The sequence below is a fragment of the Bufo gargarizans genome, chromosome 6, assembly GCF_014858855.1.
Source record: "Bufo gargarizans isolate SCDJY-AF-19 chromosome 6, ASM1485885v1, whole genome shotgun sequence".
NCBI lineage: Eukaryota > Metazoa > Chordata > Amphibia > Anura > Bufonidae > Bufo > Bufo gargarizans.
Genome location: NC_058085.1, coordinates 225,811,033 through 225,826,016, shown reverse-complemented (window position 1 = coordinate 225,826,016; position 14,984 = coordinate 225,811,033). Strand labels below are relative to the sequence as shown.

The window sequence follows — 14,984 nt, the reverse complement described above, 5'->3', positions numbered from 1 at the left end:
TCTGTCTCGTCTTTCTTCCAAGCTATACATGTTAAGGTCCTTTAATCTTTCCTGGTAAGTTTTATCCTGCAATCCATGTAGTAGTTTAGTAGCTCTTCTCTGAACTCTCTCCAAAGTATCAATATCCTTCTGGAGATATGGTCTCCAGTACTGAGCACAATACTCCAAATGAGGTCTCACTAGTGCTCTGTAGAGCGGCATGAGCACCTCCCTCTTTCTACTGGTAATGCCTCTCCCTATACACCCAAGCATTCTGCTAGCATTTCCTGCTGCTCTATGACATTGTCTGCCTACCTTTAAGTCTTCTGAAATAATGATCCTTAAATCCCTTTCCTCAGATACTGAGGTTAGGACTGTATCACAGATTTTATATTCTGCTCTTGGATTTTTACGTCCCAGGTGCATTATCTTGCACTTATCAACATTAAATTTTAGTTGCCAGATTTTTGACCATTCCTCTAGTTTTCCTAAGTCCTTTTCCATTTGGTGTATGCCTCCAGGAACATCAACCCTGTTACAAATCTTTGTGTCATCAGCAAAAAGACACACCTTACCATTGAGGCCTTCTGCAATTTCGCTGATAAAGATATTAAACAATATGGGTCCCAGAACAGATCCCTGAGGTACCCCACTGGTAACAAGACCTTGGTCTGAATATACTCCATTGACTACAACCCTCTGTTGCCTGTCCCGCAGCTACTGCCTAATCCATTCAACAATATGGGAGTCTAAGCCCAAAGACTGCACTTTATTGATAAGCCTTCTATGTTGTATAGCTTCAGCACCAGAACCACAGGTCCACTGTGTGTAGAGACAAAGCTAGTTACTGGAGCACTGCTCCCACTGAAGTGACTAGGAGCAGTGCTGAAATAACCAGCTCTGTTCGCAACAGACAATCGGAGCTACTGCAGAACAACTGGTTACTGGTTGTGCAGGGGTTCAGGCCCCTGCGAATCAGAAATAGGCCATCAATCTAAAAAAGACCATGAAACCCCTTTAACCCCTGAGAACAGAAGCAGAATTTGGTAAGATCTTGGAAGGGTAAATACCACACACAATAAAAAAAATAAAAAATAAAAAAAATAAAAATCACACAATGTATTTATGTAAAGTTGTTATAGGGAGAGAGAGAGAAAATACAGCCCATACTGTAAATACAAAGTTATTCTACAGGACCTAATTATATATGACCAAATTAGATATAAACTGTAGGTCACATGACCAGTATGTATGGGATTTAGACTTTTAGACTGTCCATGGTCTATCAGTTGACAACTGCTTTTGGTAGTTTTTTAATGACCTTTTAGGGGGAACCAGAGTGTCACTGAGTCCTGGCTTTTTTCGCTTTCCCTTATCACTTTGAGGTTCCTCAACTTGTTCTTCCCCACTTGCTAAACTTTGCATCTCTAAGACTTTATTGCTTGAATTATTTACAACGATCGGTCGCTGTGAAAATGCTGTACTTCCCTGAGGCAAGTCACTACTATGGCTGTATTTGCATTTGGTTCCATAACGACATCGCCCATCTCTCTGGTAAGCAAGACAGACACCTTTTCCACCCCTTGCCCAATTGCCATCACTCAGTTTGACATGTCTTTCTAAGATGCTTAGCTGTGCCTGCTTCTCATCTTGGAATGGGTTTGAGAACACACTGCTGGAACTCAACCCACTCTGGTTACTAAGACAAGGAGCAGGGAGCCTGAAAGAGGGCAATGGAGAAAGATGAGATGCTGGAGGTTCCTCTGCCTTATCTTTGTTATTAGTGTTTGCTTCTTCTTCACTACTGGAAGTCGCATCTGCAAAGAAACTTGACTTGGATGGAGCTCGGCTGAAAAAAAAAATAAGAAACCAATTACATTGGGAAAACCTTATATTGTAGTACTGCTTCGAAAAGACAAATATATACAGTTTTTTTTTAATTTCATATCATCATCAAAACAGGGATAAACAATCATTTAATTTGCTAATGTGAGGGATGTTGGTTGGGGACTGGACAACTGCTTATTACTGAATGAATAAACTAAAACGTTTTCCCATAAATGATGGCTACTATAAGGTCTCTTTCACACTTCAGTGTTTGGTCAGTGATTTCCATCAGTGATTTGTGAGCCAAAACCAGAAGTGGAGCCTCCACAGACATGAGGTAGAAGGGAAAGATCTGCTCCTGTTCTGTGTTTAGAGTTGCACCTGGTTTTGGCTCACAAATCACTGATGGAAATCACTGACCAAACACTGAAGTGTGAACGAGGCCTAATACCAACAGCGGGGGGCACACCTTATAATTATAATAGGGGAGTGCTCGCCCTGGTATCAGAAAGTAGACATGAACAAAACAAGGAAAGAAATACCACAAATAGGCCGCACCTCCATAAAACATGATTTATAGAAACATACTGGTTATACACGACTAGCTTCCTCAGGAGATCCATGTAAATATACATTGACGTTTCAAGACTATTATAATCGTCATAATTATCGATAATTGCGTATAGTTGTGGTCAGAACAATAAAGTAATGAAGGAGGGAGGAACCAGGGAGAAGCGCATGTGGGCGTTACCTGGATATTCCCCGATGCATGGTCCGAGCGCAGATGCAGGCGCCGTAGAAAACCGGCGTGGTGGATAAGCAGGTGCGCATGGGCAAGATGGCGCCCAACCGGAAGTCGACGCGATGCGCTCCAAGGACTTTTCCTACTTGCGTTCTTGGCCCCCTTTCCCCGATGCACGGTCCCTCATCCCCTTGGACAGAGGATATGGGTGTAGATATGAGTGTGGATTGATTATTCTCATTAAATTATACAACCTTATCAGATCTATACTATAATAACAAAGATGATACATGCTCAGGGCACATTGAGGTTGACCATAATATAAACTAAGCCAATAGGTTATAAAGTCGACGCCGCGATGCGCTACAAGGACTTTTCGTACTTTGCGCTTGCGTTCTTGGTCCCCTTTCCCCGATGCATGGTCCCCATCCCCTTGGACAGAGGATATGGGTGTAGATATGAGTGTGGATTGGTTATTCTCATTAAATTATACAGCCTTATCATATCTATACTATAATAACAAAGATGATACATGCTCAGGGCACATTGAGGTTGACAATAATATAAACTAAGCCAGTAGGTTATAATGTAATTCATGATCTACTTTATTTATTTATTAATGTGAGTATTGATAATAATATAAACTAAGCCAATAGGTTATAATGAAATTCACGTTATTTATTGTATGGTGTTGATGATTATCTTGTGCTTCCCCTTCCTTTTTTTCATCTATGTACTGCCTATTATGGATATCTGTATCACATGTACTACTGGATCATGCTCTATTTTGGTCTATTATATGCACAGTTTGTCCAATTTATACGTTTTTTTTTGGAGTTACATTTTTAAATGGCATGTGCAATTTTGAATTATGTTGGGACCCTTATGTAGATTCACCATAATGGCTTTTTTAATTGACATGTATCGCGGATCACTGTGCCCTGTTTACATACCGGAACCAACAGCATTTGCGTCTGTTCCGGCGATCCATTGGGGGATGTACTTGTGCGGCCTGGCGCTCTTGGCTGACGTCGAGGCCGTGATGCGTTTCCGGTCCTTGGGAGCGCATCGCGGTGTCGACTTCCGGTTGGGCGCCATCTTGCACATGCGCACCTGCTTACCCACCACGCCGGTTTTCTACGGTGCCTGCATCTGCGCTCGGACCATGCATCGGGGAATATCCAGGTAACGCCCACATGCGCTTCTCCCTGGTTCCTCCCTCCTTCATTACTTTATTGTTCTGACCACAACTATACGCAATTATCGATAATTATGATGACTATAATAGTCTTGAAACGTCAATGTATATTTACATTTACATGGATCTCCTGAGGAAGCTAGTCGTGTACTAGCGATACGCGTGAGGTGTTTCTTGCCTTCCCCACTTTTGGGTATACAGCTCTTATGTGCCACCACTGTGTCTCTGATAAGTATATTGTCCAGGAGATTGTAGATATTTGCTACTATCTTCTTTGTTGATTGTATAGACATTGATTGATTTGTATTTTTTGTGGTGACCTTGAATCATGTACATGATTTTACCCAGTTGTGGGGTCTGCTCCATGTAATAATGTTTATAACCAGTATGTTTCTATAAATCATGTTTTATGGAGGTGCGGCCTATTTGTGGTATTTCTTTCCTTGTTTTGTTCATAAAAAATCAACAATGAACATATCCTAGTGCCTTCACATAATAAGTCTATCAGAATAATTTTGCATGGAAGCATAATCTAATGTAATTCGATATATAGGATATTGTTGGAAACTGTAAAGAACCAACAGTGTAGAAAAAAAAAAATGCAAAAGAAAGAGAAGTTTGGCTTGCCTGTACAAATAGGAGAGATTTTCCATAATAAATATTTGTCACGGATTAGAGTGGGGCTAACTCTAATCCGTGTGATGTTAACGTAAGTGGAAGCTGCTTGACCAGGACAACAGACTTAGGGAGCAGGTCACCTCCTAGCGCATCCCTAATCTGACCCCGACTCCTAGCTGTATGAGCCGACCTTGATGGTAGAAGGGCTCATACTCCGGAACCTCGGATCCCTACTAACCCTCCGCAGATTCCTGAGCTAGGAGCTGGGTAGACAACCTGTTTCTCCTGGACGCAGAGAAACAGGAGTCTAAACTGGCCAAGCTGCAAGTGGATAGAAACAGCCTATGGATATGGCAGGAGGGTGAAAAGCACCTCCACACCTACCTGCCACAGACACATTTACTGGATCCCGTGCTCACAAGCTGGTGTCCACACCCAAACATAAAAGGACACAGCACACAGACACACAGGAACCCAGATCCATAGCCGCAGTAATAATAGACACCACATAAACATAAAATAACATCATAAATAGACTTATGACCACAAGGGTGGCCCACACTGGCAAATGGTAAAGGATCCAGGAGGATGACTCCAGCTTAACAAGAAGGCTGGAGTACCCCTCAGACTTCTGATCTAAACTGAAGCTAAATAGCCCATGTAGCCACACCCACACACACCCAGTGTTCACACAAAGAAGGGAGTTAACCCTTCCTACCCCAGGCAAGGGAAGACAGCCACTTAAAGGGGAAGTGTACTCATACATAAATCCCGTGCACGCCAAAACGACAAAGTGCACACATACAAAGACAGGTTGCCTGGTGCAACCGCATGCACTTTACAGCAAGCTGCCTAGCACCAGCTCAGGCTGCTATACTGATACATACATAATGTTGCCAGCGGGAACCACAGGTGAGGCAACATACTTCAGCCCTCATCTGTGATTGACAACAAGACAAGACCGCAGGCAACTGTCCAATTTCTGGAGCAAGTTTATGCATCAACACTCAAATGGAACAGGGGGTCCTAAAGTTTTTTTGTTCTTACACTACTTCAATGATTTATTTATTTGCTAACATTGCAGAAAAGGTGTTTTCATCACCAGCTAAAAACGGAATTGAGGCCCACTTTGATAAGAACCCCAAAGAAACAAAACTGACTGTCTCATGGTATGTACAGGTGAAACTTGAAAAATCTGAATATCTCGCAAAAGTTAATTTATTTCAGTAATGCAACTTAAAATGTGAAACTAATTTATGAGATAGACTCCTTACATGCAAAGCGAGATATTTCAAGCCTTTATAAATGTTATAATTTGGATGATTATGGCTTACAGCTTATAAAACCCCAAAGTCAAAATGTCAGAAAATTAGAATATTACATGAAATCAATTTAAAAAAAAAGGATGTTAAATAGAAAACTGTAGGACCTCTGAAAAGTATAATCATGCAATGCGGCGTGGCATGGATGCTATCAGCCTATGGCGCTGCAGAGGTGTTGTGGAAGACCAGGATGCTTCAATAGCAGCCTTCAGCTCTTCTGCATTGTTCAGTCTCATGTCTCTCGTTTTTCTCTTGGCAATGCCCCATAGATTCTCTATGGGGGTCAGGTCAGGCAAGTTTGCTGGACAAGCGATGTTCTAATGTTAGCAGTACATAACAGTATGTTTGTTAAGTCCCTGCCTGCCGCCGTTCTCTTAAAAAACAGACTTTTAAATATGCTAATGAAGCCATAGGTGCTATGAGGGCATTGCTGCAGCATCTAGAGGCTTGGTCTACTCTCCTTTTTGCACTCCCACTTGATTGATGTCCTTCTCTGCATCGTCGTCATAATCCCCCGTCTGTGCCGTTCCGTTTAGTATTTCGGCACTGGGGCAGTGAATAAGGGATGCTCGGCTTCTGCCAGGCAGGCCTGCCGAGGAGGTCTGTGATGTAATAGGCGCAGGCAGGAAGCTGGCAGCAGCCGAGCGTCCCTCACTCACTGCGCCTGCGCCAAATACCGCAGGCGCGGGATTATGAGGATGATGCAGAGAAGAAGGACGTCAATCAAGTGGACGTGGGCGTGCAAAAAGGAGAGTAGACCAAGGCTCTAGGTGCTGCAGCAACGACCTCATAGCACCTAGAGGCTTCACTAGCATATTATAAAAGTCTGTTTTTTAAGAGAACGGCAGGAGGCAGGGACTTAACAAACATACTGTTATGTACTGCTGACATTAGCCATCGCCAATGTCAGTCAGCTACATAACTATTTTTCCCATGACAGAAACCCTTTAATAAAGCACAGTGGACCAACATGAGCAGATGACATGGCTCCCCAAATCAACACAGACTATGGAAACATCACACTGGACTTCAAGCATCTTGCATTGTGTGCCTCTCTATTCTTACTCCAGACTCTGGGTCCTTGGTCTCCAAATGAGATGCAAAAGTTGCTCTCATCAGAAAAGAGGACTTTGGACCACTGAGCAACAGACCAATTATTTTTTTCTTTAGCCTACGACATTTGAAGCCCATGTCCAGGATCTGTCTGTGTGTGGTGACTTTTGATGCACTAACTCCAGCCTGAGTCTACTTCTTGTGAAAGTCCCCAACACTTTTGAATGGCCCTTTCCTGACAATCCTCTCCAGGCTTGTGCACCTTTTTCTTCCACAATTGTCCCTTCCACATAACTTTCTATTATTGTGCTTTGATACAGCACTTCTTTTGCAATTACCTTTTGAGGCTTTCCCTCCTTATGGAGGGTGTCAATGGTGGTTTTCTGCACAACTGTCAGGTCAGCAGTCTTTCCTATGATTGTAATTCCTAGTGAACCAGACAATTTAAAGGAACCCTTTGCAGGATTAATTAGCTGACTAGAGAGTGTGACACTTTGATCCTAGAATATTGATCCTTTTCACAATATTCTAATTTTCTGAATTTGGGGTTTTCATAAGCTGTAAGCCATAATCATCCAAATTATAACAAATAAAGGCTTGAAATATCTTGCTTTACATGTAATGAGTCTATCTCAGGGGTGGCCAACCTGCTGCTCCCTTCAACTTCATTTGTGGCTCCTCCTCTCTGCAGCGCTGTGTCTACATATGCGGCTCACAGGGGAGCGGGCCAGCTAATCAGTGGCGGATTATTATAGTAGGCAGCCCCGGGCCTGTTGTCTTTATGGGGCCAACGCCGCCCCATACGTCCCTCATTGGTTTGGTGTCACAAAGTGTAAAGCGCAGCACTGCCGAGAGTTGCAGTGCCACGCTAATAAGTACTCACAGAGGGGCTACAGTGATGACATCCTGACGCTTGACTTAACGTTCTGCGCGGGACTTAATCAGCACCGCCCTCCTTGCTGGCCTAAAATACAGGAGGAAGAAGAGAAGGCTGAGGCGGCGGTAGGTGGCTTTAAGGGTGAGCACATTGCTCACTGTACTGAACACTCGCTGGACAACTTCTGCAACCACAGTGCTGCTTCAAGCTTGCAGGCCATCAGTGCTGCCAGCAGGCTTGTTGTGCATTTTCATAAATATACAATATTATCTAATGATATTATAGCCAAAATGAATGCTCATTGCCTTTAAGAGTGAAACCAGCATGAACCAAAGTTCTGTTATGTGGTTGAAGAGGACAAGATGAGTTCATGGCAAGTTCAGTTTATATAAGAATAATTGTGAATATGAACAGACAATTGTATTTTAAAGTTATTGCTAAAGATAATGGTTTATCTATGAGGAATATACTGGCTTTTTCATACATGTCTGTCTGAAGGAAACAATGTTGTTTCATGGATAAGCTGTGACAAGATAAGAATGTATATCCTTGAGGCACACCTGCTGTGTGAGCTTCAATTCATATATTTATAATTAAATTATATATATTTCTGTATCATATATTAAGTTTTACAACATATTTTAACCAATAATTTGTATGTCATTTATGTGCAACAATGTATCGCTATATATATATATATATATATATATATATATATATATATATATATATATAATACCATGTATGTGTCATCTAGAATGTATCCTATAGAAGATACAGAAACACTGAAGTAAGTTTCTGATAATTGGATTTCTGAGAAGAGTTGAATGTTGTTATTTCAAAACGATAGTTATTCATCCATGTAGATAAGTAAAGTATACAAGTCCCGATGCAGAGTATCAAGGCCGTTATAAATCACTATCAATTAACATTTATTCAAAAAGCTAGGAGAAAACAGTGACTCCAACAAGTCTAGGTTATAGGTAATTAAAAGTGTCAGGAAAAGACCTTTCTCAATGATGTATATTAAAAAGGTTAAGAAGGTCATGTGAACATATTAGGAATTTAGAATTCGTGTTCAAGGTTGTGATATTTATCTGCAGTACCACAGTGTCATCTGGAGGCAGATGGGCAATATATTATTTTAATCATTTGTTTTATACCATGTCAAGGATTAATATGACATCACTGTGTTATTAGCATGCGAATACACCCACCTTACCTGATTGGAAACCCCTAATTTAGAAGGGGGTGATTCTTAGATAAGGGGAATAATTACTGGTGTGCAGAGCATCAAGGGATCCATCCATCCGTCCATTCAAACAAGGAAAAAAAAAAAAAATCTGAAAGAAATCTATACCAGAAGAAACTTGCATTATTTTTTGGGACTATAAGAAAAGTTTTTGAGAACTGGTCCCATCTAAAACTGTTTACTATTCGTGATTAGAGTTGAGCGGACACCTGGATGTTTGGGTTCGACGGGTTCGAGTTCGGGACCCGAACTTGACCCCGAAACCCATTGGAGTCAATGGGGACCCGAACTTTTAAGCACTAAAATGGCTGTAAAAATGTTATGGAAAGGGCTAGAGGGCTGCAAATGGCATCAAGATGTGGTTAAGAGCATGGCAAGTGCTCTGCAAACAAATATGGATAGGGAAATTACTTTAAATAACATAAAATACATACAAAAATAAATAAAAAATCTTGATCTAGGGGGACGAGGTCCATATGGAGTAGGAGGTTGAGGAGGCGGTGGATGTGGCGGTGTAGGTGGAAGCGGCGGTGGAGGAGGTAGCCTACACTGCTTTTTGGTTTTACATTTATTTACATTTTTTTAAATTCGGGTAGACCCCAAAACATTTGGAAATACAACCTGTGATAACCCCCTGCAGTCGTGCTAAACACACGTTCAGACAATACACTGGCTGCAGGGCAGGCCAGCACCTCCAAGGGGTAAAGGGCAAGCTCAGGCCATGTGCCCAATTTGGAAACCCAGAAGTTGCAGGGGCTGATCCCTGTCAGTCAGTTTGTGTAGGCGTGTGCAAACTTACTGCCCCACCATGTCGCACGTCCCCGTGATGTTCACGATCCAATTTAATATCTGCTCTATCGACTTTCGATGTTCTTTTCTGTGCCTACCATGGTGATCACGGGTGGCGGGGAATTGGGTTCAACGCCAGAGAGGGAGCGTGAGAAAAAGAGACCAAATTTAAGGGAGATAAATTTATTTAAAAAAATTGGGATTGAGTGGAAATGTGGTAAAAGCTGTAAAATTGCAAATGTGGGACAAATTACAGAAGCCCAAATGTGGGCCAGAAGAGTAAAGCGGAAATGTGGGACAAATTGAAGCGCAAATGTGGTACAACTTGTTAAAGGTTAAGCATTGAATCAAAGGAGGTGACGCGCATCAATTAAAGAAGAATTTCAGAAATTTTATTCCCCGTCACCTATTCAGAGCAGGGGTTTATTCACATCTAAAATTGTATCATGTCACCCCAAGAATGTAACAGAAAAATTATTTAAATTTATTAAGCTGTCAACTAGGTAGAGGAGGGGTATATTACACCCAAAAATTGGTGAATTTCACCATAAAATGTAACTGACAATTATTATTTTTTTAAACCTGTCTACTAGGTATAGCAGTGGTACATCACACCCAAAAATTGTTGAATTTCACCAGAAAATGTAATTGAAAAAGTAGTACAATTACATAAAATAAAATACGTACAAAAAAAATAAAATAAAAATTGATATATAAAAGGTGGAGTTCCATATGGAGTAGGAGTTTGAGGAGGCAGTGGACTTAGCGGTGTAGGTGGAAGCGGCGGTGGAGGAGGACGAGGTAGCCAACACTGGTTTTTGGTTTAAATTTAATTTTTTAATTAGGGTACACACTAAAAGAATGTGTAATATCAAAAATACTAGAATGAGCAATTGCACTGCAGTATAACAATGGCTGGTTAGTGCCAGTACACATGTCTATTGTGCACAAGGTATGGACAAGTCCTGTGGGATCCATGCCTGGTTCATTTTAAGTAACGTGAGCTTGTCCACATTGGCTGTGGACAGGCGGTTGCGCTTGTCTGTTATGACGCCCCCTGCCGTGCTAAACACACGTTCAGATAATACACTGGCCGCAGGGCAGGCCAGCACCTCCAAGGCGTAAAGGGAAAGCTCAGGCCATATGCCCAATTTGGACACCCAGAATTTGACGGGGCAGACCAGTCATTCAGGACGTGTAGGTGTGTGCACACATACTGCTCCACCATGTTGGTGAAATGCTGCCTCCTGCCAAGACGTTCCATATCAGCTGGTGGTGCTGGTTGTTGTGGCGTGCTGACAAAGCTTTTCCACATTTCGGCCATGATAACCCTGCCTTCTGAGGTGCTGGCAGTGCCCCAGCTGCGTTCTTTCTTTCTCTGCCTTCGCCTTGTGCTTCCACTGTGCCCACGCTGTCAGAGTCTACCAGCGTGCGCTTGTACTTGCGCATCTTCCTATCAGGCTCCAGTGAGGGAATTAAGGAAGGTAGGTTGTCCTTGTAACGGGCATCCTGTAGTGTGGCCACCCAGTTATCAACACAAGTTAGAAGGTGGGCAACTTGGTGGTCGTTGCGGAGACACTGCAGCATGTAATTGCTCATGTGTGCCAGGCTGCCCAGAGGCAACGAAAAGCTGTCCTCTGTGGGAGGTGTATCGTCTGTGTCCTCTGTATCCCCGCACCAGTGATGGCCATGAATTGGTCTGGGTGCCACCCTGCTGTGAACATGGTTCCTCCTCCAGAACTGTGCCCTGGCTGGAAAATTGTGTACCTTGGATTTGTGGGTGCAGGAACCCACCCTCGGAGCCACTTGGGAATGACTGGCCGGAAACCCTACGAGATGATCCCTATTCCTCCTCCTCCTGCGCCACATCCTCTTCCATCATCGCCAGCAGCGTTTTTCAAGGAGGCATAGAAGTGGGATAGTTATGCTGAGAACTGCATTATCGGCACTGGTCATGTTGGTGGAGTACTCGAAACAGCGCAACAAGGAACACAGGTCTCGCATGGAGGCCCAGTCATTGTTGGTGAAGTGGTGCTGTTCCGCCGAGCGGCTCACTCGTGCGTGCTGCAGCTGAAACTCCACTAATCGCCTGCTGCTGCTCGCACAGTCTGGCCAGCATGTGCAAGGTGGAGTTCTACCTTGTGGTCACGTTGCATATGAGGCGGTGAGCGGGAAGGCCAAAGTTACGCCACAACGCTGAAAGGCGAGCAGCAGCAGGGTGAGAACGCCGAAAGCGCGCACAGACGGACGACTTTATGCAACAGCTCTGACATATCGGGGTAATTTTTAAGGAACCTCTGCACCACCAAATTCAGCATATGCGCCAGACAAGGGATGTGCGTCAAACCGGCTAGTCCCAGAGCTGCTACGAGATTTCACCCATTATCCCACACCACCAGGCCAGGCTTGAGGCTCACTGGCACCAACCACTCATTGGTCTGTTGTTCAAGGCCAGTCCTTAGCTCCTCAGCGGTGTGGGGTTTGTCCCCCAAACAGATAAGTTTTAAAACCGCCTGCTGTCGTTTACCCCCTAGCTGTGCTGAAGTTGGTGGTGAAGGTGTTACGCTGACCAGATGAGGAGCTGGTAGAGGATGAAGAAGCACAGTAGGAGGAGGAAGCAACAGGAGGCAAACTGAAGTGCCCTGCAATCCTCGGTGGTGGAAGGACATGCGCCAAACTGCTATCCGCCTCAGGACCAGCCGCCACTGCATTAACCCAGAGTGCTATTATGGAGATATAATGTCCCTGACTGTGCTTACTGGTCCACGTATCTGTAGTCAGGTGCACCTTGCTACAGATGGCGTTGAGCAGTGCACACCTGATTTTGTCCCCTACTTGGTTGTGCAGGGAAGGGATGGCTCGCCTGGAAAAGTAGTGGCGGCTGGGCACAACGTACTGTGGGACAGCCACCGCCATAAGGCCTTTAAAACTATCCATCTCCAACAGACGGAATGACAGCATTTCAAAGGTCAGTAATTTAGAAATGCTGGCATTCAAGGCTAGTGATCGCGGGTGGGTAGGGGGATACGTCCTCTTCAGCATTTGGGAGATGGAGAGCTGAACGCTTCCGTGGGAAATTGTGGAGATGCTTGGTGACCCAGGTGGTGGTGTTGCTGGCAGATTCTCTGTTTGCAGGGTGGCAGGTGGCACTGTTACTCCAGAGGTGGATCAAGAGGCCGAAACTGCAGCAGAAGAGGAAGCAGGAGGAGCCAAAGACCTTTCTTGGTTTTTGAGGTGTCCAACTGCAAAGCACGAGCTGCAGTGGAGTAAATGCCTGGTTATGCAGGTTGAGAACGTTTATGCCTCGCTTCAAGCTCTGATTTCACAGCGTGCAAACCATTCGTGTCTTGTCGTCAGCACCGTTGTCTGAAGAACTGCCACGCCAGGGAACTCCTTGGAGCTGGCTTTGGTGTGCTTGGTCCCTTGCTGCGGTGGGCAGTAGCAGGCGTACTGTCTAGAGGACGGCTGTTCCGCTTTTGCACCCTGCTCCCTCTTGTGCTCTGCTGGTGGCTCTGTGCGACCACTGCCTCTTCATCCGAACTACATAGGTCACTCGAATGACCTTGATTCCATGTGGGGTCGAGGACCTCATCGTCCTCCACATCATCTTCCACCCAGTCTTCCCCCCTGCCCTCCTTGTCGGTCTGCACACTTTCGAAAGCCCCAGCAGTTGGCACCACTGTTTCGTCATCATCCGAGACATGCTGCAATGGTCCTCCCATGTACTCATCTTGAAAGATAAGTGGTTGGGCATCTCTTCCACTTCTGGGGCAGGGCTAGGTGGATGGCTAACAGAGTCATCAAAAGGCAGAAGAGACTGCTGCATGACTTGGGGCTCAGACTGCTTGGCTGATTTGCAAGGGGGTGAGGTGAAAGACTGATGGACATCAGCTGCAGGTGCCAACTGTTGTCTTTTTAGCACGAGACAGGGTGGGAGACGACAATGTAATGAAACTGGAGCCACTGTCAGCAACACAATCTACTATCGCCTGTAACTGTTCAGGCCTCACCATTCATAGAGCCGCATTAGGCCCGACCTGAGGAAGGGGTTTCACTTGTGCGTGTAGCTGGCACCGATCGACCACGTCCTCTCCCTGCAACAGGAGCTCCACAAGCAGCACCACAACCTGGGCCACGTCCCTTATTTGACGCTCTCCTCATATTTCTTTAATTTAGGATCTTGCCTAAATAGGTGTTTAATTAATAGTAGAATAGAACGACAGTATGTACAGGGTGTATCTCACACGCCCTGAACCAGACTAGGCCTCAATTAAATTTGCTTGCCAAAAATGGCTGCATTTCAAATACCTGAATAAAACCTCCGTATTTGAAGGGAATTTCAAACGTCTTGATGATGTAAGGGTGCAACAATTGTGTATTTTGCCCCAAAAAGGGTGTTTTATTAATAGACGAATATAAGCACTGTATATACAGGGTGTATGTCACACTGCCTGACCCACACTAGGCCGCAATTAAACATTTGTGCACCAAATGGCGGCTTTTTAAATATCTGAATAGAACTCCTGTATTTAACCACTTCAGCCCCGCTAGGTGAAACCCCCTTCATGACCAGAGCACTTTTTACACTTCGGCACTACACTACTTTCACCGTTTATCGCTCGGTCATGCAACTTACCATACAAATGAATTTTACCTCCTTTTCTTCTCACTAATAGAGCTTTCATTTGGTGGTATTTCATTGCTGCTGGCATTTTTACTTTTTTTTGTTATTAATCAAAATGTAACGATTTTTTTGCAAAAAAATGACATTTTTCACTTTCAGCTGTAAAATTTTGCAAAAAAAACGACATACATATATAAATTTTTCGCCAAATTTATTGTTCTACATGTCTTTGATAAAAAAAAAATGTTTGGGCAAAAAAAAAAAAAAAAATGGTTTGGGTAAAAGTTATAGCATTTACAAACTATGGTACAAAAATGTGAATTTCCGCTTTTTGAAACAGCTCTGACTTTCTGAGCACCTGTCATGATTCCTGAGGTTCTACAATGCCCAAACAGTAGAAAAACCCCACAAATGACCCCATTTCGGAAAGTAGACACCCTAAGGTATTCGCTGATGGGCATAGGGAGTTCATAGAACTTTTTATTTTTTGTCACAAGTTAGCGGAAAATGATGATGATTTTATTTTTTTTATTTTTTCTTACAAAGTCTCATATTCCACTAACTTGCGACAAAAAATAAAAAATTCTAGGAACTCACCATGCCCCTCACAGAATACCTTGGGGTGTCTTCTTTCCAAAATGGGGTCACTTGTGGGGTAGTTATACTGCCCTGGCAATTTAGGGGCCCAAATGTGTGAGAAGTA

At 43.7% G+C, this 14,984-nt stretch overlaps 1 protein-coding gene across 12 annotated transcripts in view; it reads right to left on the bottom strand.

Moving 5' to 3' along the window:
- Positions 1 to 660: 660 nt before the first annotated feature.
- LOC122940978 overlaps positions 661 to 14,984 on the bottom strand; it is a 171,025-nt gene continuing 156,701 nt past the window's right edge. For 11 of the 12 annotated variants that reach the window (XM_044297934.1, XM_044297930.1, XM_044297937.1 and 8 more), the window contains one exon: positions 661 to 1,828. In XM_044297934.1, coding sequence (XP_044153869.1) covers positions 1,246 to 1,828 — 583 coding nt within the window. In that variant the 3' untranslated portion in view covers positions 661 to 1,245. Of the gene's footprint in view, positions 1,829 to 7,622; positions 7,704 to 14,984 lie in introns of all 12 variants that reach the window. The other variant, XR_006390402.1, reaches the window with a different exon arrangement.